Source organism: Anarrhichthys ocellatus, unplaced genomic scaffold, assembly GCF_004355925.1.
Source record: "Anarrhichthys ocellatus isolate YVR2014 unplaced genomic scaffold, GSC_Weel_1.0 scaffold68, whole genome shotgun sequence".
NCBI lineage: Eukaryota > Metazoa > Chordata > Actinopteri > Perciformes > Anarhichadidae > Anarrhichthys > Anarrhichthys ocellatus.
In genome coordinates, this window is record NW_022280098.1 from 1,245,517 (window position 1) to 1,272,153 (window position 26,637).

Sequence of the window (26,637 nt, forward strand, 5' to 3'; positions counted from 1 at the left end):
TTTGGCAATACCATTCAATACATGTCTCAAAACTAATGATTACATTCTACACAATCCCTCACAAAGGATTTTATTCTGTAAGATCAATGCTCGATAAAAAAGCTATGGCAAAAATAACTTTATGACAATCAGCACTTGCTGATGCTTAAATAGCCAGTTACAGGGAGTAGCTGGAAGGCTTTTAATGTGGAACAGGTTGAGGAAACATTAAGTTTGCAATAGCAGTGGACAGCAAATTCTGCAGCAAAATCTGTATTCCTTCTGCACACACAACAATACAGAGATGGAGACGAGTCAGAAACAAAACAATTATTGTATTAATTAATAATGGCATTTTTTGCAACTGCTAAAACAACATTTCTGGGGCCCTCTTTACACAAAATCCCCAAACACACACTCAAAATACTAAATAGCGAACATCTTTGGCAAAAGCAAACATTTAACTATATTAACTACTCTAAAAGTGGTATTTTTGTACAACTTTACAAACAATTACCAAAAAAATAGCTCTCTCTAATAAAGTTTACGCTTTACATTGTTACTATATTGTACCGTTAACTAAATACAGTATTTTTTGTGCACAGCAAAAGTCCGAATTATAGTGCTCAATCTCTGATTTTTAAGCAATCTAATTTGTAACAGGTGTTTTCACAGGTGCATTCTGGGTGCAGGTGATTGATAATTGAGTGTGATATTTCAAAAAACACACACACAGGCTTCTAGTTTTGTATATTGTAGATAACTGTAGTTATTTGGAAAAGGTGTGTTTTACAATTTCAAACATAGTATAAGGCAGACAATGTGCTGATGGTTCAGATACTTGATATATGCTACATGAGTTAGTGCTTTCAATAATTGTGCCACAAGTGCTTAGTTTTGAGGTATTTGTACTTTACTTGAGTATTTCATTCTGCATTAGACTTCTACACAACTACATTTCAGATTCAACAATGAGAATTGACGAATGTTCTACATATTTTTTAAAAATCTGGATGAGGTTCCATTTTTCACAATCAATATGTTCTCTTTTCTTCCCTACATTTTCTTAGTACCTATGTAATTTTAATTTGTGTTATTGCTACTTTACTTCAGCAAAGGAACTGACAAGTTCTTCAACCATTGCTCATATAACTATGGGCCATAGTCACTAGCCATGACTGTAACAGGGACAGTGCACCTCAAGTAAGCAATGTGGCCACAAGCTCTTGAGGTCAGGATGGGACATATTTATAAGGTCATAGAAATGAAATCGAAAGTCAAGAATGTAAAAGCCCAATATCAGCTTTGAACTGTCAGAGCGCTCTACGTGACAGTATGCTCAGGTCGGTGTATTTGGTTTGGAGACGCCTCAATCCGAGCTGAAAGCCATCTGAAACGCTGCCTGGAGCTGGCAGCCGGAAGCTGTGATCAGCTGATAGAGGAGGAGCCGAAGAGAGGTGAGCCATCTTCCCCCGGCAGATACACTCTAATAGAGCCTGGTCGAGGGGGATGCGGGAAATCATCTGGGGATTCTGGTGTCATTTGGAGGCAGAGGCGAGTACAAGACGACGGACAGCTGGTGTCAGTCGGGAAGGAAGACATGTGAAGGACTCTTCAGATATCTGCATCAGAGCTGATTGAGGGATATATCAGCTGTGAACGTCAGAGAAGAGGCTCTTATACTAATACAAAGAAAGGAAAACATTGAGCTCGGAGGGGGGATTAAGATCGAAATAAGAACATTATGTAAACTAGGAAAATGCAAAAGTCTAGAAGATACGCGCTGTAAATAAGATGTAGTTCGTACAGTACGAAAGGTGTTTATCGTCACCGGTAAATGTAAACAAACAGCTATTGAAGCTAGCTCAACTTAGCCGATTGGGGTTAGCTTTCTATTGCTAATGCATATAGCTTAGCTAATACACGGTTGTACCGGAGCAGAACGACGGTAAACCGACCTGAACAAACGTGTTTTGGGGCTCGTAAACCAATTTAACTTTAATATAGTCGTTTGCATCGGATGACAGATGTTTGTGTTGCAGTATGCGGTTATTAGCATAATTAGCATTTCAGCTAACGTCGGCTAAATGTTATGTGCATTAGCAGCCCAGCATTCTAACAGAACTAGCACACTAAATGTAGAATAAAGAAGACATTCGGCATTACTACAAGCTACGTGTGTTTTTGATGTCGACTCTTTGAAGTATTTCGCCATGAAACACACACTTTCGGGATTCGTGTAACTGTTAACAGATAATCTAGATATCAACGTTAGTGGTCCAGTTGATTGGCTGAAAGAAGTAGAACAACTTCATGACTTCTAAAGAATCACATCGACATCCCTTGTCAGCGCTGTTGGAGCTCTATCTGGTGTATTCGTGCATAACGTTAGTGGATGTACATTTTAAGTTTAGCACTCTATTCTCCTCGTTCTGTTTGACAGTAACAACACTTATCCGGTGAGTTTGGCTCAGTACAGTCCGTATTATGGAGCTATGTGTGAGGGCCCAGCGGTAATAAGCCTCTCTCTCAGCTGTGTTCTGGTTGTTTTGGTTGCTAGTGGCCTCCCCTCCCCCAGTCTTCAGACTCTTATTCTCCCCCAGTGTTGGACACTGTCCGCCGGGTCTCACTTGAATCTTTTAGATTGAAGCAAAAGGCCGTGACCTCTAGTCTTAGTCCCCTGGACTCGGAAGCAGTTAAGAAGTGGATGTAATGGAACTGATGTTCGCCGAGTGGGAGGATGGAGAGAGGTTCTCCTTCGAAGACTCGGACCGGTTCGAGGAAGACTCTCTGTGCTCCTTCATCTCAGAGGCCGAGAGCCTCTGTCAGAACTGGAGGGGCTGGAGGAAGCAGTCCGCTGGACCCAACTCCCCTACTGTCAAGATTAAAGGTAGGATACACACACACACACACACACACACACACACACACACACACGTTCATTCTTTGTGAATACTTTGAGATATTGCGTCAATTTCCGTAATAAGTGTGAAGGTTTTATGAAGTGTATTACAGCAGGGCTAAAGTACACAAGCAGTATGACCTGTTGCTGGAACACTTGTGATATCTTATTATACAATTATTATTTTATATTTTTCTAATATTCATATCAACTGGAGTGTTACAATAAGAAACATGCTGGTTAGTGTAGTCCTATTCCAAACACTGGCTGTCGCTGACACTATTGCAGCTCAGTAAATAACAGTCCAGCACTGTCCATGTATCGCTGTGCATGTGTTTCAAAGCAGGACTGATATATTAGTCACTTTTAAGTCACTGTTTTTGGACTTAAGCAAAAGCACATTGGCAGTTTTTCGAAACAAGCTACTACTCCAGTCTCAATCTCACAACCTTTTGGAAGTGCACTCCTGTGTATTTTAATCATTCTATGGCTTGTAGTGTTGTGGGCAGTCTGGGGCCCACTGGCTACAAGTAGATGTGTTTCCTGACCAATCGGAGTCAGTCAGCATACAGTGTACATCGTGTGTGCTGATGCCTCCCAGCAACCTTCTGCTCCTCTCTTAGGTCGTTCTCCAGAGACTTCTGTGTTCTTGTTTACCAAAACTCATCAACAGACGGAAAGCCATGTGCTACGGGACCAGCTGCTTTTACATGTGGCCGTTTACTCGTCAGGAGATACACTTATTTTTAGAAGTTTTAAAGACGAGCAAAGAGACCAGGTCCGCAATTACCTGCATTTGTACACTGCGTCTTTGCCTTTGCACAGTGACAAGTATCCTTGTCAAAATAGTGACGGATCAGAACCATTTTAGAAGTCGAAGTGCTTGATTTAGGAGCCTCACATACCATCTACGATGGCACCACTGTTTCTTTTTCTGCCATGACCTCAGAATTAACAATATAGTACATGCAAATCAATAAGTTTTATATGGTCTGAGTTCTCTGGTGTGCCCTCTAGTGGAGCACGTGTTGTGCATAGGCCGGTATATGAACAGTTGGTGGTCCACGCCAACGCAAGGCTAAAAAGCAACTAAATCTCCAGCTTTAGCCTGAGCAAATATAGCCTCCAAACATGACAAAAGTAACAATGCATGCAAGTAAGCCCTAGAAAGCTCTGGCCCTAGCTATCAGAATAATATCAGTCACAATAAAAATATTTATGGATTTACTCTGAAAATGAACTAGTTCCATTTGAAAGGTTGGTTTAAAGGTTGGTTTTTCCCCGGGCGCCTGTCATTGGCAGCCCACTGCTCCCTATATACAGGGATGGGTCAAATGCAGAGACAAATTTCCCCCTTAAAGGGATCAATATAGTATAATAAATAAAAAATTAAATTAAATTCCTTACAATTTCTATCGATAACAAATTAGTCTTGTTAACAACACAACACACAACAGTATTCTAACTTCAATCGTACCAAATTCTCTAAGTAGCTTCATCTTTGTCAGAGGTTTTGCTCTTTTCCAAGAGCTGGGTTTCGTCTTTGGTGGTTTTGAAGCTTTCATAGTAGAACTGATCTTTTCTACTGACTGAGACTGAAAAAAGGACACTTTAGACTATTTTATTAAGAAAGCCAGTAAGAGTGGGGCAGAAAAATAATCTATACAGCATAGTATCCCACTATTTTGCATGGCAATATTTCATCAATACACGAACATCAAGTATTAATCTTTTTTTTTTATATCAACTATTAATATGGCAGTTAGGGATGTCTGTATTAACCGATTTGACCATAACTGCTGTTATGTCATGGTTTCATAACCATAATAATTGAAGAAGCTAAGATATTTTGGATGTCCTGAATAACGACATGTTTGTGTGTGCGGTGAAATGTCCTCTAGTGCAAGTCCTCTAACACCTGTGTGTGTGCCGGTTTGTCTTGTGTGTTTGAATGACTTGCCGCTCACCTGAAGTGTTGTTGTAAACTTTTTAGACGGAACCAGCACTCCAGCCTTACATCAGCCAAAAAGAGCCTTAAATCAGCAGCGTGGGAGCATTTTAGATGTATAAAATGACCAGAGAGTCGTGTGAATCTCAGATAATTACAAAGTTTAACCATCAAAGTGTGAAATCCAATTTACTGCCCATCATCATCCTGTATTAGGTGAAAATATGCGATCTGGAGATCAGCATTAATGCTTTCTAGTCGCTGGTCTGATAATGATACATGTGAACAACAAATCCGTTTTGAAATCGACTGGAGGAGAGCTAGTAACGTTGACAGCTGTTATAAAGTGCTGCTCAGAGCTGTGAGGAGGTTACATTGAGTTACATTGTGGTGCGTTCAAACTCCATTCAGTAAAAATAGGTATTGGACAAAAGAAATTTATAACGTTATCATGATGTGTTCAAATGTAATCTTGTAAATGTAGTTTTGGTGAGAAACTTGAATAAACCCAGTTGTTTTAAAGAGATGTTTTTACAGCAACATAAATAGATATTATAGATGAATTGTGACCTGTTTAATTTCCTAGCACTAGCTCTAAGCAGCTTATAATACATAATTAAAATTATCAATGGTAAGATTTTACATATGCATATCGTGATATCGGATTGTGGCTTGCGCATCGTGACTTGCGTATCGTGACTTGCGTATCGTGATATCGTGACTTGCGTATCGTGATATCGTGACTTGCGTATCGTGATATCGTGACTTGCGTATCGTGATATAGTATCGTGGCTTGCGTATTGTGACTTACGTGTCATGACTTGCGTATAGTGGTATCGTAACTTACGTTTCATGATAATATCGTGACTTACATATAGTGATATCTTATTGTGACTTACGTATGTTTCATGATATCGTATCGTGACTTATGTATAGTGATATGGTATCGTAACTTACATTTCATGATAATATCGTATCGTGACTTGCGTATTGTGATATTGTTTCGTGACTTGCGTATTGGGGTATCGTGACTTACATGTCATAATACCGTATCGTGACTTACGTTTCATGATAATATCGTCTCGGGACTTGCGTATTGTGGTATCGTATCGTGGGGCCTCTGGTGATTTTCACCACTAAAAGCCAGCCAGCTAGTTGTTTCAAACCAGTGCTTGAAATACTACTCTATGTACATGCTCATCAAAGATTGTTTTCTATGCACCATTTGGTACATTTGTCCATTTTTCTTGGCATTTCAGCTGCAGTCATTCTGAACAAGAGTACACTTATTTATTGTTATTAGTTTAGTTTCACAATATAATTTGAGCTTACTTTCTCTGTACAATAATGTGCAATAAAACTACTTCAAATTGTATATGGTCATGGTCGGGGACATATTCTGCAGAAATCCATTGTGATTCTCAGCAAATTACATTCCAGAAACCTTTTGGGGATTTAGGATTTCTTTGATGACATCACATATTCAATAAGACTTATTTACTATGCGATGCATAATGAATTATTGCTGTCTTTGGCTGCTCCAAGTACGGTACCATAACAGCACAAACGGACCTAGCGGGGCTGGCTTGACCGGATTTACGCAATCGAGTGCTTGCATAACTGCAGTGTTTTACGGTGCTGCTCTGTCTCCTCTGTCCACGTGCCGACAGTGACCACTTTTCGCGCTGCAAAGTTAATCTGTAATAAATTAGTTTTTCATTGCGTGAGAAAATGGACATCTCATGGTCAATGCTCGAGAGTTGGCAAGCCTGCACAACATGTTTTCTGTCCCAAGTTACGTGCACAGATGCATGAAGTGCTGAGAATTCCATACACTGATACATTTTTTTGATGCACTTCCGTGCCTATGCATGTGGTATTTTGAGCCCTGCAGACTCACACTGTCCAAACAAACATTGTTCAAATCCACAGAACTTAATTTTAAATTTGAGTAAAGTTCCCAGAGTTTCCAAAGGTAACAAATATGTTGGGCTGAGTTTTGGAGAAATGGTTTGAAATGATGCCGGGCCCGGCATCATGTGACAAGACATGTCACAAAGGGCTAAATGGTGGAAGAGTTGTTAAAATATGGCTGCCTCTTCACTCCAGACAAAGTGGCATAGTCCCTGAAAACAATGTTCTTGCTTCCTACTTCAGTGGCCATCTCTGGCTGGGCCTGGCCATCTGCCTTAAAAGGTTTTTACACTATATTGAACCCAAGTGGTTGAAAAGGTAACTAATAGGGGCATATAAGAATTTAAATACTCGAGTCTAACCTAAAGTGTGTGTGTGTGTGTGTGTGTGTGTGTGTGTGTGTGTGTGTGTGTGTGTGTGTGTGTGTGTGTGTGTGTGTGTGTGTGTGTGTGTGTGTGTGTGGCAGACAGAGACAGGGTTTCTTATTCTGCTTGCTTGTCGTGGTTGTAAATAGAACTACGGTCCTAATTCTATCATCCCCATGGTAGCAATCTACAGACGGGAAACGACAGGGAAGAGAAGGTACAGGAGAGAGAGAAGCAAGCCGCAAACAGCTGTTTCTATGTGCCTCCCCCAGCTGATTTCAGTCTATATGTGTGTTTAATAAGTGTAGGCCTATTCTTTGATTTTTAAATAGCCATGTTGTTATTAAGGAATGATCCATTGTTTCATCACAACGTTTTGCTCTGCGACAATTCAGTTGTGAGATTGGCAGCCGAATCGGGCTCCTTGGATACATTCTTAGTAAAAACGAAAAGGAAAGCAAATTTGATCATTTCAGTAGTGACTGTGTGTCGTAAAACCAAAATGTATTAGTGTGGATGTAGCCTCAGTGATGTCTCCATGAAAGGGTCAACATGCTTTCTTGTCAGGATTATTTTAGCACCCTGTGTCTACTAGGGGTGCAGTTGATAACTAAAATGATGATGGCATGGAAAAAGTTTGCTGTTAGCGAGCTAATGTTAGCCATGTGTTAGTAAGGTGAGGCACTTGCAAACATAACACTGCAGCTTTCTGATGTATCCACATTCCGCTATAACACAAGAAACTAGCATAACTTACAGAAATATGGATAGCCTAACACTGATATTTGGACAAAATGCTTGTTGCACACATGATGTTAGCATCCTGAGTGTCAGGATCCCACAGTCCCCCATTGTTCCTGCTGATGCCTCACATCTTATTGGCTGTATCCTCTGGGTTCCCCGGCTTCTTTACCTCGTTGGTAGTGCCGCTCACCACACAGCAGCTCTGAGGCGTCTTTCTCTTCTCTGCTAGCAGACGCCACTGACAAGAAGGGAAACCTCTGGTGTGGGCGCGACTTAATTGAGCTCTGTATTTATAGAGGGGTAGGTGTGTGCAGAGCTTTTACAGCCTAGCAGCTGTAAAAGCTGTTTGGGGAGGGGAACGGTAATAAGTATGGTATGGGCTGTGGTTATCAGGTTAAATGACAAATGATTGGCTGACTGAGAAAAAGGTTAATTTCTCTTCCACAACTGAAATGAAAGCTGCACGTACAACTACATGCAAGCGCAACCTAACTAAGTACGAAGGATCATATTCATACACTTCACTCATGTAGATCCAAACAATTGTTAATACCTTGAGATGGGTGGTTGGGGGTCTGAGTGAATCGCTACGTCATAGTTTCACATTTCTATGGGCTGATCACAACTTTGATCTTGTTACGAGACGTTCACTTAAAGGCACCTTCTTCCCTCAACGTTACTAAAGTTGCTGTCTGTTTACAGCCACCTTCCTGATGGGTAATGTTAGCTAAACTAGGTAGCATTAGCTAGATTCATGGCATTTCTCAACTCTTGGGGAAAATATTGTACTTTTTACTTCACCACATTTATCTGACTGCTTTAGTTACTTTGAGATTAATAGTACAAAGTGATTAGTTCATTAATTGTACTATTATATCAATAATTTCTTATTCCCGAGCAGCTTAGCTCTATGTAAAGTAATATATGAACTATATAAATAAATTAAAACTTGCTCCTTATTTACCAGCTGCAACAATAACGCGATGAACAGTCCGTCAATCATTTTAATACAATAATATATTTCTATTCTGAAATAGGCCATTTTGCATAGCAAGGCAAGTTTATTTGTATAGCACATTTCAACAAGGCAGTTCAAAGTGCTTCACATAAAACTATTAAAAGCATCAAAACATAAGGCAAAAGGAGATTTAAAAACAATTAAGAACATTGATTGAAATATTAAAAAGCAGTGTAAGAAATAAAATGCAGAAATGAAGGAAATTGATTAATATATTAATTGAATCTGGTTTAATTAAAGGCAGCAGCAAACAGAAAAGTCTTCAGTCTTGACTTAAAGGAGCTGAGGGTCTCAGCAGACCTGCAGCTTTCTGGACTTTGTTCCAGATATGTGGAGCAGAAAACCTGAATGCTGCTTCTCCATGTTTAGTTCTGACTCTGGGAACAGAAAGTAGACCGGTCCCAGAGGACCTAAGGGGTCGGGATGGTTCATAAGGTAGCAGCAGATCAGAGATGTGTTTTGGCCCTAAACCATTCAGTGCTTTGTAAACCAACAGCAGGATTTTAAAGTCAATTCTTTGTTTGACAGGAAGCCAGTGCAAAGACCTCAGAACTGGAGTGATGTGATCCACCCTCCTGGTCTTAGTGAGGACTCGAGCTGCAGCGTTCTGAATCAGCTGCAGCTTTCTGACTGACTTTTTTACAGAGACCTGTAAACACACCGTTACAGTAGTCCAGTCCACTGAAGATAAATGCACGGACAAGTTTTTACAAACCCTGTTGAGACATAAATCCTCTAATCCTTGATATATTCTTCAGGTGATAGTAGGTGATTTTGTAATTGTCTTGATATGGCTGTTCAGGTTGAGGTCTGAATCCATAACTACACCTAGATTTCTGGCTTGGTTTGTGCCAGTAAGTACTTTTACTTTTGTATTTTATGTTTTGATAAGACTTTTTAAACTTTGAATTATTATTATTATTATTATTATTATTATTAGTAGTAGTATTAGTATTATTATATACCTATATTTAGCTTATTCTTGTTGCCTGTTAGACATTATGAATACAAGAATGGGTGGATATATACAGTTGTGTGAAAGTGTTTGCCCCCTTCCTGATTTCTTATTTTTTTGCTTGTTTGTCACACTTAAATGTTTCAGATCATCAAACAAATTTAAATATTAGACAAAGATAACACAAGTAAACACAAAATGCAGTTTTTAAATGAAGGTTATTATTATTAAGGGGGAAAAAAAATCCAAACCTACATGGCCCTGTGTGAAAAAGTGATTGCCCCCTAAACCTAATAACTGGTTGGGCCACCCTTAGCAGCAACAACTGCAATCAAGCGTTTGCGATAACTGGCAATGAGTCTTTTACAGCGCTGTAGAGGAATTTTGGCCCACTCATCTTTGCAGAATTGTTGTAATTCAGCCACATTGGAGGGTTTTCGAGCATGAACCGCCTTTTTAAGGTCATGCCACAGCATCTCAATCGGATTCAGGTCGGGACTTTGACTAGGCCACTCCAAAGTCTTCATTTTGTTTTTCTTAAGCCATTCAGAGGTGGACTTGCTGGTGTGTTTTGGATCATTGTCCTGCTGCAGAACCCAAGTGCGCTTCAGCTTGAGGTCACGAACAGATGGCCGGACATTCTCCTTCAGGATTTTTTGGTAGACAGCAGAATTCATGGTTCCATTTACCACAGCAAGTCTTCCAGGTCCTGAAGCAGCAAAACAGCCCCAGACCATCACACTACCACCACCATATTTTACTGTTGGTATGATGTTCCTTTTCTGAAATGCCGTGTTACTTTTACGCCACATGTAATGGGACATACACCTTCCAAAAAGTTCAACTTTTGTCTCGTCAGTCCACAGAGTATTTTCCCAAAAGTCTTGGGGATCATCAAGATGTTTTCTGGCAAAACTGAGACGAGCCTTTATGTTCTTTTTGCTCAGCAGTGGTTTTCGTCTTGGAACTCTGCCATGCAGGCCATTTTTGCCCAGTCTCTTTCTTATGGTGGAGTCATGAACACTGACCTTAATTGAGGCAAGTGAGGCCTGCAGTTCTTTGGATGTTGTTCTGGGGTCTTTTGTGACCTCTTGGATGAGTCGTCGCTGCGCTCTTGGGGTAATTTTGGTCGGCCGGCCACTCCTGGGAAGGTTCACCACTGTTCCATGTTTTCGCCATTTGTGGATAATGGCTCTCACTGTGGTTCGCTGGAGTCCCAAAGCTTTAGAAATGGCTTTGTAACCTTTTCCAGACTGATAGATCTCAATTACTTTGTTTCTCATTTGTTCCTGAATTTCTTTGGATCGCAGCATGATGTCTAGCTTTTGAAGATCTTTTGGTCTACCTCACTTTGTCAGGCAGGTCCTATTTAAGTGATTTCTTGATTGAGAACAGGTGTGGCAGTAATTAGGCCTGGGTGTGGCTAGAGAAATTGAATTCAGCTTTCCAAAGATGTGATAAACCACAGTTAATTTATGTTTTAACAGGGGGGGGGCAATCACTTTTTCACACAGGGCCATGTAGGTTTGGATTTTTTTTCCCCCTTAATAATAAAACCTTCATTTAAAAACTGCATTTTGTGTTTACTTGTGTTATCTTTGTCTAATATTTAAATTTGTTTGATGATCTGAAACATTTAAGTGTGACAAACATGCAAAAAAATAAGAAATCAGGAAGGGGGCAAACACTTTTTCACACAACTGTATATTTTAGATATGAAAGAAAATATTTACTGACCAGCACATTTTGCAGTTGTAAATGACTGTGGCAATGCTCTTTGGCGTCAGTGTTATTGAATGACCTCAAACACATCACATAACAGTTTTATATCAAACAACGCATGCAGATTATTATATCTGCAAAAGCATATCAGCCCCGCCATTGGTTGAGCTCTAATTGGAATGTTACCACATTATATGATGATAGGAACGAGGAAGCTATGAAAACAAGACTGAGACAATAGCAAAAGGTACAATCACACCTCCATCACCAAAACCTAAAAGGTGACCTTCAAAAGTTTTAAAATGAAAACTATGACACTTAGTTTCTGTTTGCCCAAGCAGTGCAAATAGCACTTGATGTAGGAACGTGCTCGACTGCATGTTTGTGGTGCAAACTGTTTTTAATTGCTCTTACTTGAAATGTTGCTGTTTAATTGAGCTATGGAATTGTAGCATCTCCAAATAGCTAATGTCTAGCGTTCGCTTTGTTTGCCTCATAGAGGCGAGGCCCAGTTTGCCTTCTTAATAAATGTTAATTTTGCAGAAAAGCAGCAGTTGATGAAATGGCACCCAGGATCTGTACATCTCGGTGATGGCTTCATGTCATGTTTAAAGCTTAGACTGTAGAAGTGGACGTATTGGTTTGTGGACTGATGTTTTGAAGCCTTGAGTTCTGTGATTTCACCGTCGCCATCTTAGATTACGGCCATCGCCATCTTGACTTCTTGCAACCAGTGAACAGGAAGTGACCATATCTGCACTGAGGAGTGATGTAGAGACGCCATCTGCGTCTCTGGTAGATACCTGTCAATCACTGTGTAGCCCCGCCCCTAAATCATACTCTGCTTTATGGTCTGTTTTATTCTAAATGGACCATAATTTACTCAATGAACATCATGCTGTATTGAAGAAGACTTGAATACATCAAGTGAGAAGTAGTCCTTTTCTCATAGACTTCTATACAGCCAGAGGAGATTCCCCCTGCTGGTCAGTAGAGAGAATGAAAGAGTCTGGTTTTAAACTGAGTGTGAGAGTAAATCAGCCAAGCCATAGTGTGACGCAAAGCACACAACTCCTGAGGGATGCTACTCTTTTTGTCTTGATGGGTTCCCCATGCCCTGTAACCATGAGACCCTGAGCCTTTACAGCAAGGATGGCATTCTGTGAATGGAGGGCTTTGCTCCATATAAGGTAAAGCAGCACCATTATTGGCTTGGAAGTGAGGTCTGTAATCTGAGACCCATCACTTTTTCTTCTCTCAGCAACAGACCACTGTGCTCTCAGTAAGACTCCTGTCGCTGTGGTTAGGCTGCCCATTCTTCACTAGACTTTTATTTATTTATTCTCAGCTTTTGTACCTTGACAAAACTACAGATCTAGGTTTTATATTCATTACACCAACTATAGTGACTAGGATAGAAAGAGCAACATTGTGCTGTTCTCAGGGCCGTGCTAGTATTGGACTAGTGTGTCAGAGATTTGTGACAAAACGGATCCTGGTGGCATCTGTCTTTGACAAAGTTGTACTCGGGCTTTTATTCTAGTTTGTTGCAGTTATGTTGCATTCACACAGAATCAGGCAGATGGGCCTTCTCAGGACGGCCAGGACGCCTGAGCCGGCAGCTCGTAGCCATGGATGTATAGAGAGAACTGGATATGGTGTTCATTATTATAAAAGTTGCTCAGTGGCGCATGAAGCACAAAAAGGTTGACTTCCGACTATACATTTCTGATGAAAGTTCCCGGATCTTCCACATTATGGGGCCCAAAAAGCAAGCCCCGCCTCCCGGCCCTCAGTCAAGCCTCATATGAACTCAGGAAGGAAAATAACTCTTGATTCAGCTGTTGCAACACTATAATACTACACTGTACAGCACAATACGATGAAATACATAAATACAGTACAAAAGTAGCAGATTTAGTAGCATGATTACTGGTGATTGCAGGTTTGGTTTGCTTCATCTATTTGGTTTTTGTTTGTTTGAAACCGGCAGAATTTTTGGCTTTCTGGAGAACCGCTCATACAAACAAGTTCACATTCATCGCTGCTCTTCCTCTGGTCCTCAGCAACACACCTGACATGTCATAGATGAGTCACGCACACAAGTCACAGCTCCTCACGGTCACAAATGCCAGAGCACAATGAACACTCCGGTTCAGAGGAAAATACCGGGAGCAGACTTTACTGTTAGTTAACCTGGGAACCCAACTGAAAGGGTCCCAAACAGTTATAGATTAATCATGATGTTTAGATATGAAAAGGCTGAGTGGCTAGTAAGTTTTGAAAACCATTAGCCCCAGTGGCTACAAGTCATGAAGACACAAGCCATCTTTTTCAGGTCATATTTCCTGACAGCCATAGCTTGTCATTAATTTAGTTGAGATATAATGTGGTACATTTTGACATGTTTCTTCTTATTCTTTCACAGATGTTTCAGAGAATTTAGATCATGAAAATGTGTCTAAAAGTCGTGGAAATGTATCGGTAAAATGTGTAGAAATCATTTAACCAACTGCTCTCAATAATGTGATTCTAGAGTGAAGGAACATCAATGCACTAGCTGTCTTTCTTCTCATGTTCCTCTCCTCTGTGGTCTTCCTCAGACGGTCAGGTGATTCCACTGGTGGAGTTGTCAGCGAAACAGGTAGCGTTCCACATCCCGTTTGAGGTGGTGGAGAAGGTCTACCCGCCTGTCCCAGAACAGCTCCAGCTCCGCATCGCCTACTGGAGCTTCCCCGAGAATGAGGAGGACATCAGGTGAGAACACTGATGACCTGGATTTGTTTCTTCACCTTTTATTAGGGATGTGCCGATTGACAATCATGTCTCCTGTTGACAGCCAAGTATCATTTTCAGCAACACACCTGTCATGTCATAGATGAGTCCCACACACAAGTCACGGCTCCTCACGGTCACAAACACCAGAGAAATACACTTCGGTTCAGAGGAAAACACCAGGAGTAGACTTTACTGTGAGGCAGCCTGAACCTGGAGCCCCAACTTAAAGGGCCCAAAACTGTTTAAGATTTATATGATGTTTAAATATGAAAAATATTGAAATATGTTACAATTCTAACTCTTTGTACTGTGAAATAACTTACAAAATACAGCATTAAAAGGCACCTGAAACACTTATATGCAACTCAACTCAATATTACTGTGTACTTTTACTTCAACTGTTTATGTAAAAGATTCACATTTGACACACAAAATATAAGAATTAAATTAAAGCTGCAAGCAGCGATGAACGGGCCCTCGGCTCATGTGCACAGCGGGGTACTAGAGGGATACCGGTTGACACGGCTGTGTATTTCTGTGACCATCCAGCGCTGCATACAGTGGCTTCCTGTTGTCAGTAGGTACCGTTATGACTATAACTCAATGTGGGTGAGTAGGTGTCTTTAGGCCTGAACTCTTATCCAGCATGTGAGATTTGGGGCAGATTGGACAATGTAAAGTCAAGTTACCACATATTCCTGTGTCATGGCGAAAAATGCAGATTTCCCGTCTCGCCAAAGCAGCTAAGTTAAATGAAAACCTAAAAACTTCGCAGCTCGGCATCATGAAGGACTTGAGACTCTGCTCACCAAATTCGAGATGGATCTGTTTCAATCCTAAAGGAGTTTCAAAAAGTTCCATACCTGTGAAGGGCCTAACATGGAGTATTATCACATGTCCTATGACATCATCGCTTAAGGTGTAGAACAGGGGTCTTCAATGTTTTTCAGGCCAAGGATCCCCAAACTGATAGAGATTATCAGTTTCTCTGGTTTTACTATTTATTGGTATGTGTTTGAGTAAAATGAAATGTTTTGTTTTATTCTATAAACTACTGACAACATTTCTCCCAAATTTCAAATAATAATATTGTGATTTAGAGCATTTGTTTGCAGAAAATGACAACTGGTCAAAATAACGATGCAGTGTTTTCAGATCTCGAATAATGCAAAGAAAACAAGTTCATATTCATTTTAAACACAATACTAATGTTTTAACTTAGGAAGAGCAATCAATATTTGGTGGAATAACCTTGATTTACAATCGCAGCTTTCATGCGTCTTGTGGTGCTCTCCACCATCTCTCACATTGCTGTTGGGTGACTTTATGCCACTCCTGGTGCAAAGATCCAAGCAGCTCGGATTTGTTTGATGGCTTGTGACCATCCATCTTCCTCTTGATCACATTCTTGAGGTTTTCTATGGGATTCAGGTCTGGAGATTGGGCTGGCCATGACAGGGTCCTGATCTGGTGGTCCTTCATCCACACCTTCACTGACCTGGCTATGTGGCATGGAGCATTGTCCTGCTGGAGAAAACACTCCTCAGTTGGAGAACATTGTCAGAGCAGAAGGAAGCAAGTCTTCTTCCAGGACAACTTTGTACTTGGCTTGACTCATGCGTCCTTCACAAAGACAAATCTGCCCGATTCCAGCCTTGCTGAAGCCCCCAGATCATCACCGATCCTCCACCAAATCTCACAGCAGGTGCGAGACACTGGCTTGTAGGCCTCTCCAGGTCTCCGTCTAACCATTAGACCACCAGGTGTTGGGCAAAGCTGAAAGTTGGACTCTTCAGAGAAGATGACCTTACTCCAGTCCTCTACGGTCCAGTCCTTCTGGTCTTTTGCAAACCTCAGCCTGGCTCTTCTTTGCTTCTCGTTGATGAAGGGCTTTTTTCTAGCTTTGCACGACTTCAGCCCGGCCCCTAGCAGCCTGTTTCTAACCGTCCTTGCCGTGCACTTCACCCCAGCTGCCGTTTGCCATTCTTTTTGGAGGTCACTTGATGTCATCCTACGCTTGTTGAGTGACATTTGAATGAGTTGGCGGTCATCCCGGTGAGTGGAGAGTTGTTTTCGTCCTCTGCCGGTCTGTAGCTTTGTTGTCCCTAATGTCTGCTGCTTGACCTTATGAACTGCAGTCTTTGAAATTTTAAGGATGGAAGCAACCTGACGCTCGCTGTATCCCTCTGCCAGTAAAACCAGAATTGAACCCTTGTTTTCCTCACTCAAAACTTTTCTTTTTAACTCTTTTGGCACGGTCAATAGTCACTTTTTTTAAAATTACTTTTGAGGTACTACTAGCACTGTTTCTGCCATCCAGCTGGTCTTATTGCAAGAGGATAGTGATGACCACAGCACTGTTTTTTTATACGTTTCTTCATTAAATAAGATTTGGTTCAGGTGATCACCTAATCACTACCTCATAAAGTAGAATAAGGTGTGCCTATATTGAAATTCAACAGACACTGGAATGGAATGGCTGCCATACACGTAGAGATGCTGATTTAAGAAAAATTTGGAGTGGTCTCTTAATTTTTTCCAGAGCTGCATATTGTATAAAATTGTGTTTTATATTAAACTGGGCCTAGTACCATGTATAAACATACCTTGTTATTGTGCATTCAATACTGAACTATTAAAATAATGGACAGATTCATGTTTTTTTGGTCGAGTTACAAAACGATCCATTTTTGCTCATAACAATGTCCAAACACTTATAATAATATACTGGCCTCAGTAGTTTGCTGTTGTAGAGAGGAGCTGCAGTGTTTTAGCAGGAATATCTTGCACAAATGATTGCACAAGGATTCGTGGGTGAAGTAAATGTCGTTGTTTTTTCATTTATTTATTTTTTTACAACGGTATCTTCTTTTCAAATAATATTGCAGCGTGCGTCCTTGTGTCTGTGATCTTAGTCAGCTGGGGACTAAATAGGCTCTCGGTCAATCACGGGGAACCTGACTGAGCCAGCATGTAACATGCGGCCTCGTGATTGGCACAGCAGCGATAGGGGCGGGTCCTCCTCTTGGTGTGCGGTAGGCTTGGAGGGAGGACAGGTCCCAGGCTAGTCTCGTGCTGTCAGTGACCTGTGCCCAGTGTGTCGCTCAATGTGTGCATTTCTGACTGAAAGATAAGATCTTCTGCCTCCTTTATCCATTCCCTACAACATGTTGGATTCATGTTAATGTGTATTTGAAGACATTTCAATTTGTGGGTCTTTTGAAGACCTCTGGTGTAGAATATTACTTTGCAAATTTAGCATCCCATTAGTTGGAGTTCACCAAGTTTTGTGAACATCAAAGGAACTTTATCATGACCCCGGCGTGCGTTTAGGGCGCCGTGTATCCTGCTGGTCCTGCCTGAGCCCAATCACTCCACAACAGCATCACAAGTCTCTGGAATAATAACAGTAATCTCTACAAAAACAATGCCCTCAATACGATGCATTATTGTTCATTCAACGATGCAGCAGCTTGAACAGATGTGAAGTAGTACAGTACTGATCTCAAGCTCTCTTTCACTCCTCTCCTGAAATGAACATTTGCATGCAGGACGTTTGCTGTGGTGTTATGGACCCTAAATGGATTTCCTTGTACCACTTCCAATATTAAGGTTCTCAGTTAGAGAGCGGGTGGAAGGTAAAGCAGGACAGCGTCTGCCTGGGGCCCTCAAGCCACTAAATCACCCTCTGAAAAACTAAGTTTGTTCACAGGGAAAAACACCAGGGCAGACTTTACTGTTAAGCAAGGTAGGCAACCTGGGTCTGGGGCCCCAACTAAAAGAGCCCCAGACAGCTATAGATGTATTATGGTGTTTGGCTGTGAAAATGATTGAATGATGTTACTGTTCTAACCATGAACCAACCTGTACAATGACGAGGAGGGATTGTAATCATCTGTAAAGTCGTATCTCATATTCATGCACTACTTTATTGTCTTTATACAAGACTTGTAAAGAAAGAAATCAAGTATTGCATAGAAAGAAACAAAAGTTTTAATATCATGTGAACAATTGGATTTGCCTGCAAAATATTTACTCGAATGTAGATTTTTTTTTTTTTTTTTTTATTTTTTTTTTTATTTATTTATTTATTTTTTTTTAAAGACGTATTTGTGGAGCATCTAAAAACAAATTGTTGTGCTTTGTATAATCCTAGACATGTAAATGGTGCTTTTATCAGTGAATTATTTGGGACAGTCATGTGATCGCGTGTGGTTACAAAAATTCAGAGGTGCACAACCAAGCGCCTCGACCACTTCGCGCTGCATGCGGCGGCTGGGATTACACCATTTTCTGGCATGCGCCAGTTTCTACTCGCCTCCCTACGGAGAGTATAAACTAAGCTACTCTCTCTTTGCGGTGCCAGCCCAGGGCTCCAGTGAAAGTAGCTAGCAGCATTAGCTCCAAAAGTCACCAAATCTAGCAAGAAAGTCTCCAAGTAGTCAACACTGACCGCCCGTCCCTTCAGATCAACATCCAAAGACATCCCTTAAATGATCATTATGAACATAAAGAACCAACATGGCTACTGTTGGTCTTACAGCTGTTAAGATGGTGACGAGGAATGAGTTCACAGGCAAAACATGCACAGACAGGCAGGTAGACAGGCTGTCAGGATGTAATGACAATTTCAACAAAAATATCAAATGTTTCTGAAGATGATTACCAACCCTGCCTTTAAGTGAGATGAGAGATTTAGTTAATGGGACCAGCTATGGGAACCCAAGCTTACATTTGTAGCAAACCTCGACAGGCTTGGATGAAATGGAGTTGTTTCCTAGACAAAGGAGGCCTTCACACACCACCTTACACCACCAACTAACAGGTGGAAGCACAACAAACCTACTCAGCGTCCTTGTTAACACTCTTATTATCTAATGTCCTGAAAGAAAAAGTTATCCAGAATTGAATTTTGACTGAGCTGACCTATTGAACAGGATGACTGGCCTAGAAAACAGGACTCAGCAGTGTGGATGTACTTCGTCTTTGTGGTTCATTTAATCCGCTGGTTCTCTTGATCTTCGCTTCACATTTGACTTGTCTTTTTCTCTCACCGTCTCTCTCCCTGTCCTCTCTTGCTGCAGGTTATATTCCTGCCTGGCTAATGGGAGTCCGGATGAATTCCAACGTGGAGAGCAGCTCTACAGGATCAGGGCTGTCAAAGACCCCCTGCAGATTGGTGGGTTTAGTTGTCGCTCTGACCACACTTAGGCCCTGTTGAGACCTGACGTCGACATGCGTCTTGTGTGATCTGATCCATCACAAGTACGTCAGTTCTAACCTGGCATTAGAACTCCAGTGACCACTTGTGATCAGATCAGCCTTCCCTGCTCCATATGCAAATAAATGGCTCACACACCAGACGCTGCAACATGATATTACAGGAATGTCAGCCACAATAGCCTACATATTTGAGAATTTGGGTATATTTTAAGAACCTAAAAATATAAGGTTATTATCTAACGTCCGTCCCCGGGGATCTCCGTGCCGCACACACCACCACACAAAGCCAGCAATGCACTTCCCCTTCCAGTCTGTAGAGAAACAGCCCATAGATGAGATATATTTTAATATGTTGCTCTAGAAAGAGAATACACAGAAGATGTGAGTTTACTCGCGGTCTCTTCGAATGATCAGATCTCAATGTGTCTCCGGTACATTCACCCCTGTACTCAGAACTCTCCACTTGTTGATGCTAGATGTGAACATACTGTAAACTATAACGTTTACAGTATAGTGTGCTCTGTATGGAATACCAATCTACTAGACTGAAGCTTATAATGAGGGCATACTTGAGTAAGTCATGTGGTTTTAAGGCACTCATTCACTTCCACTGTATCAATAAATTGGTACATTACAAATTCAGTCATAAAATACTTACAAAATATATTCAATTGAGTGAGTTCATTAATATACAGTGAAGAGCTAAGACAGTTGTGTCATTCCCCCTCTGTCTTTCTGTGACTGTCTCTCTTTGTCCAGGTTTCCATCTCAGTGCTACAGTGGTGACCAGTCAGTCCGGTCAGTCCAAAGGGGCTTACAATGTGGCGGTCATGTTCGATCGCTGCCGCATCACTTCCTGCAGCTGCACCTGTGGCGCCGGGGCCAAATGGTGCGCCCATGTGGTGGCTCTCTGCCTCTTCAGGATCCACAATGTGAGTTCATGTCCACACAGACAAAGTCTATTAAACCGTGTCACATTTTCATAGAGTGAAAAACCAAGCGAAAGTATTAATAGACCCAAGGACTCCACACAGAACGTGTTGACAACCACACAGAAAATACCAAGGAGCAGTTTCAGTTTAATATGGCTGTTAAAAGGACGGTATGGGGTTTCAGACTGTTGGTCACACAAGATAAGCAATTTGAAGATGCATCATTTGGACTCTGGGAATGTATGATGGGCTTTTATTGTTTTATTATTCAGGGATTTTCAAAACTAAATGATCAGTTATTTGAAAAGAATCGATATGATAATGGACAATGGAACTAGTTGAGCGGAATGCCCACAGATGTGCTACATAGTTCACTTGTTAAGGTGATTGGGTGTTGCTGCTCATTGCTGTGTGTGTGTGTGTGTGTGTGTGTGTGTGCGTGCGCGTGCGCGTGCGTGCAGGCATCAGCAGTGTGTCTGAGGGCTCCAGTCTCTGAGTCTTTGTCCAGGCTGCAGAGAGACCAGCTCCAGAAGTTCGCCCAGTACCTCATCAGTGAGCTGCCTCAGCAGGTAACATCCATGTCTGTATGTATGATATCTCCATGATTTATATGTCGTATCAGGGCTTGACAGTAACGGCTGCCAGGTTACTGTACAGGTTACTCGCAACCATTTTGAGAAATTAGCCAATTCCATCAATGGCTCCACTTTTTAACATACAAATATAGCGACAGCAGAACTTAACCCCAAAATGAATGTTTTTTTATTATATTTGCTGCATCAGTGATACTTCGATGCTGTTACAGTCAGAACCAGACAAAGCTACATGTGTGTTGGTTGCACTCGGGCCTCTGTTTTAGAGACGCCTGTGAAGCAAACAATTTAGTTTGACTGTGAAGTGAAAAGTTGAAGTAACCCGTCGGCATCACAAAAGAATGTGCAAATTTATTCCAACTAACAAAGAACCACCCGAACCTGACGAGGTATCTTGAGCTGGACGTAAAGTTATGCTGCAAAGTATTTACAAGACATCGATAAGCCGGAGCAGGTGCTATCCTGCCTTTGGTCGGAAAAGAGATCAACTCAATGCCTCACACGTTCTACTGGCCAGGCGCCAGAAAAAACAAAATATTCAGAATAAATAAGACAAATCAATACTTGCATGAACTTTTTAATTTGTATTATTTAATGACTATTCAAAATTCATGGCCCGTCCTTATTATAACTGCACAGTATCCAACTTAATTCAAATATCAGGTGACCAAAAGCTGATGCCTGGTTACCAGCAGATAACCACTTTTAACAAGTCAAGTCGGTGTTGAGCCCTGCATTTACAGGATATATATCTGACAAAGCATTCCTGTTTGTGCCTCAGATCCTCCCCACAGCTCAGCGGCTGCTGGATGAGCTGCTGTCCTCTCAGTCTACCGCCATCAACACCGTGTGTGGAGCTCCAGGTACAGTAGCAGTGATGATAACACTTCTATGTTCCTGACGTTGAGCAATAGAGCACCGTCTGATGTCATCACCACAGGAGATCACTTCAGTCAAGCTTCTCTCTGAAAACACGAGAGTGAACCAGTGTCAGCCTAAATGATTGCATGTTTCTGCAGCTAGGTGGCAGTGCTGTTGCAGAGGTATTTCCTGCGTGCTGCTCTTGTGAAGAGTGTCTGCTTACATGACATTGTTGTGAATGGAGAGAGGTGTGTTAATGTTGTGGATGCCTTGCTCAGAGAAAGCTCAAGTTATCATTGTATGATGTGTGTGCAGACCCGACAGCAGGCCCTTCAGCATCTGACCAGAGTACTTGGTATTTGGATGAGTCGACCCTCAGCGACAACATCAAAAAGACTCTGCACAAGTTCTGTGGGCCCTCACCTGTCGTCTTCAGGTACGCACTACTTGTCTCACGTAACGGTCCTTAACGCATTTTTTTAAAGGGCCAGTGTGTACCATTTCATGGGATCTGTTAGAAGTGGAATATCCTATTCATAAGTGTGTTTTCATTGGTGTATCATGACCTATAATAACTAAGAATGGTTGTGCTTTGTTAGCTTAGAAGGAGCCCTTCATATCTACATAGGGAGCGGGTCCTCTTCCACAGAGTCCATCATATTTCTACAGTAGCCCAGAATGGACAAACTATAAACTGGCTCTAGAGGGAGCCTTTGACGACACTTAACCCCAAAATGTCTGTGTAGAAATATGATTGTATCTGAACTGTAGGATAAAAGCGTCTGCTAAATAACTGTAATGTATCTGAAGGCCACCGTAGTTCTCTACATGCTGTGAGCCGCAGAGTGTAAAACTGTGATTAAAAACCGCCGTCTGACTTCCGTTGCTCCTTCAGTAGTGTTATTATGGTAATAATGGCGGCACTACCACGGTTTTGCACTAGGCGGCTCACGCTAACGCAATTTTGTAAAGTGAGGAGAGAACGGAGGGGTATTCAGTTGGTTGTAAACTGCAGCCACAGAGATAGACGACAGCAAATCCTGGTCCTCTAAATTTAGCAGGAGTATTGTTAACTTCAGGGCTGTACTCAACTAAGCCATTTCATACAAAAAATGGCTATACACATGCTGGCTGAGTTCTTAATTTTTGATCAGCATAGTGAGTGTAGTTAACTCTTACTATATTACTATTACTACTTTCTTTGATTAATGTACTAAGAGTGTGTGTGTTTAATCCACAGTGATGTAAACTCCATGTACCTGTCATCCACGGAGCCGCCAGCCGCCGCTGAATGGGCGTGTCTGCTGCGACCTCTGAGGGGCAGAGAGCCAGAAGGCATCTGGAACCTTCTGTCCATCGTCAGGGAGATGTTCAAGAGACGAGACAGCAACGCCGCCCCGCTGCTTGAGATTCTCACTGAACAGTGCCTCACCTATGAACAGGTACGTCCGTAACATAACGCACACTCCCAAAAAACTACACACATGAGCATGTTGGTGTTGATGTAAAAACTGTAACCTGCAGACATGAGAGGGGTCTTAACCCACCCATTTGAACAATTCTCACATTTAGAGTTGTAATACATTTTGCAGTGGTAGTTTGGATTTTTGAATTGAGATCATGCTTAAGAATCTCAAGTCTGTGGTAAAATATTGCTAATGAATCCTTTAAATATTGACCTCCTTTATCTATGCACTCAATATACTCTCACACACACTCATTTTAAATGCTGTTTTCAATTCCACCATGTACAGAGGCAGGACAGGTATGGATCTGATAATCGAGTCATCTATATGGGCCACACCATATGTCACATATTTATGACCTGGTCCGTTACTTTATTGTTTTTTATCACTCTGTGGTCCAGTGGTGTTCCTTATGTATTCAAATCGGGACATTCACATTTTGATCGAAGTACGTATGTTTTAGCGTCAAAATGACCTGAACTAGGTTTCTGCATGATGATGCTGCTCCAAGCACTACATGCACAGTATATATACTCATTGTTATGGTCAGTGTTGTAATGTTACATTCTGTGACTTTGGTAGCGGTTTGGAGAAGCCAAATGAAAGTGGTCATATGGCTCTCTTCAAAGCCACCAGACAAAACGGAACACGGGAGTACACATACAACCTCACCTCACAAAATGAACTCGCTGTGGTAACCTACGTCAATGGCTGAGCGGGCATTTCCCATTTAACAACACGGAAAAGAAGGCAGATAGTGTCGACCTCTAAGTTACGTTATACTACAATGAAATGAGTACGCATTATGTTTTGGTTACATTATGAACAACTTGATGACTTTTATTTATGTCGGTGCATTGTGCTGGCAATCTCTGGGCCTTCATTCACATGAGGACCTTTCATATAAGGTAACTGTTGTATACTGTACATTCTCTGATACACACCTCACTGAGTCGTCTGACTGCGTGTGTTCAGATCATCAGCTGGTGGTACAGCGTTCGGACCTCAGCGTCCCACAGCAGCGCCAGTGGCCACACTGGACGCAGCAACGGCCAGTCAGAGGTGGCGGCTCACGCCTGTGCCAGCATGTGTGATGAGATGGTGGTGCTGTGGAGGCTGGCAGTGCTCGACCCCACTATGAGCCCCTGCAGGTCAGACCTCTCGAACTGTCAAAGAGTTTGGTCATGATTGGGAATGTTGTGCAATATCAGTCAAATTTATCACTTAATGATTGCATTAAACACCATATTTAAAGGGACAGCTCACCCTAAAATCCCACATACGCATGTTTCCTCTTACCTGTAGTGCTATGTATCATTCTAGATTGTTTTTGGTGTGAGTTGCCGAGTGCTGGAGGTATCTGCTGTAGAGATGTGCAATCTAGTCCCATTATATTGGAGAGAAGACGGACATCTCTACGGCCAATATCTCCAACACCTGGCAACTCTCACCAAAACTATTTATTTATAAAATGTGTATTTGTGATCATAGGGTGAACTGTCCTTTTTAAAATGGGAGTAAATATGAAGTAAAGACTGTGTATGCTCTCTTCCAGGCGTCTGGAACTAGCAGGCCAGCTGAAGCAGTGGCACCTGAAAGTTATAGAGATAGTGAAGCGGGGACAACATCGCAAGTCCCTGGATAAACTGTTCCAGGGCTTCAAGCCCGCTGTGGAGTCCTGCTATTTCAACTGGGAGGTGGCCTACCCACTAGACGGCATCACCTACTGCTGTGCTGATAAGAAGAGTGCCACTTTCTGCTGGTCCAGGGCAGTGCAGCACCAGAGAGGAGTCAAAGCTGCTGCAGGAGTGGGCGGAGAACCTCCTGAACCAGGGGGAGGGGGGAGAGGTGAAGGTGGAGCTGGGGGAGATTTTAAAGGAAGAGGTCACCCGTCCCAACAGGAGGTGGCAGTGCGACCTAAGGAGACCATACTGACCAAGAGAAAAGGTCTGTCAGTGAGCGGAGGGGGAGGGATGCTGGTCCGTCTGGGAGGGGCCGTCGCTCTGTCCCTGGAAGACGGAGGAGGGAAGTGTGTGTACAAAGGGCCGGGCTCCTCCTCTGGAGGGAAGCTGAAACTGACACAGGGAGGCGGGAAGGGGGCATCTGTAGGAGGTCCAGGAGGAAGTGGAGGCATAGGAGGTGGTAAGCATGCTGGTGCCAAGCGGAGAACCAGCAGTGAAGACAGCTCCCTGGAGCCGGATCTGGCTGAGCTCAGCCTGGACGACGGCTGCAGTCTGGCTCTGGGGGCTGAGGCCAGCAACACTTTTGAGTTTCTCCCCCCACCACCAGAGATGCTGCCCTCCCCCAGCCTGCTGCTCCGAGACTCGCGCAAGTACAACAACAACAGCAGCGGGGGGGGCAAAATGTTTGAGGCGAAGCGCGTGAGCCATGCCTCAGCTGCACTTCCTGCCGCAGAGCCTGCTCCAGCACACGCAGTGGTGGTTGTTATGGACATGCAAAGCGCTGCAGAGAAGGAAGCAGAGCTGAAGGCGACGCCTGTCCAGAACAAAGATGAAGATGTAGACTCGGCCGGCAGTAACCAGCCTTCCACCTCAACCACTACGGTAAGATCAGTCACCACTCAACCGTCTGCCAAGCCACCGCGGGCCCGCAGAGAGGTGGTGTCTGGTGGAGCAGTAGCAGGGACTGGAGCAGCTGCTGCAGCTGGGCTAGCCAACCAAGGAGCAGAGGCAGCAAGTGGAGCTGCAGGAGGAGAAGCTGTGGCTGAGGACGACTATCAAGCATACTACCCGAGTGCTGCCTCACAGGAGGGAGCAGACAGACAGCTGACTGACAACCACCAGGAGGAGGAGCCAGACATCTTCGCAGGGATGAAACCGCTGGAGCAGGAGCCACACATGGATGTAAGGAAGGAATACCAAGAGTTGTCCAGAGTCACAGCTTTACGGGAATGGAAAGATTCAAATGCAAACCGTCCATAAACCTTGCATTTGAAAGATTTGTATTCAAGTCATTGAATATAAAATGATATTTTAACACACATTATACAGCTATGTTTAGCAGTTAAAGAAATCTAATCTTGTTAGTCTTTCTGTAACACTGTGTTACTTATATGCGTATGACTGTTGGTACAGACCTACAGTGTCTGTACACTCTTAGAAATACAGGTGGAACTAAAGGCAATCAAAAGCTGATGCTTAATTTCATGCCTGGAAACTACTTTAAAAGTTAGTTTTGAGCTCTGTAACATCCACCACTCATCCTGTTACTGTCCAC

The 26,637-nt window shown here is 42.4% G+C and overlaps 1 protein-coding gene across 4 annotated transcripts in view; it reads left to right on the forward strand.

Moving 5' to 3' along the window:
* Positions 1-1,431: 1,431 nt before the first annotated feature.
* zswim8 (zinc finger, SWIM-type containing 8) overlaps positions 1,432-26,637 on the forward strand; it is a 43,256-nt gene continuing 18,050 nt past the window's right edge. For all 4 annotated transcript variants that reach the window (XM_031873047.1, XM_031873049.1, XM_031873048.1 and 1 more), the window contains exons 1-10: positions 1,432-2,869; positions 14,151-14,304; positions 19,410-19,504; positions 20,308-20,480; positions 20,942-21,049; positions 21,855-21,936; positions 22,250-22,370; positions 23,175-23,376; positions 24,376-24,551; positions 24,956-26,264. In XM_031873047.1, the coding sequence (XP_031728907.1) occupies positions 2,692-2,869; positions 14,151-14,304; positions 19,410-19,504; positions 20,308-20,480; positions 20,942-21,049; positions 21,855-21,936; positions 22,250-22,370; positions 23,175-23,376; positions 24,376-24,551; positions 24,956-26,264 (2,598 nt within the window). In that variant the 5' untranslated portion in view covers positions 1,432-2,691. The remainder of the gene's footprint in view (positions 2,870-14,150; positions 14,305-19,409; positions 19,505-20,307; positions 20,481-20,941; positions 21,050-21,854; positions 21,937-22,249; positions 22,371-23,174; positions 23,377-24,375; positions 24,552-24,955; positions 26,265-26,637) is intronic.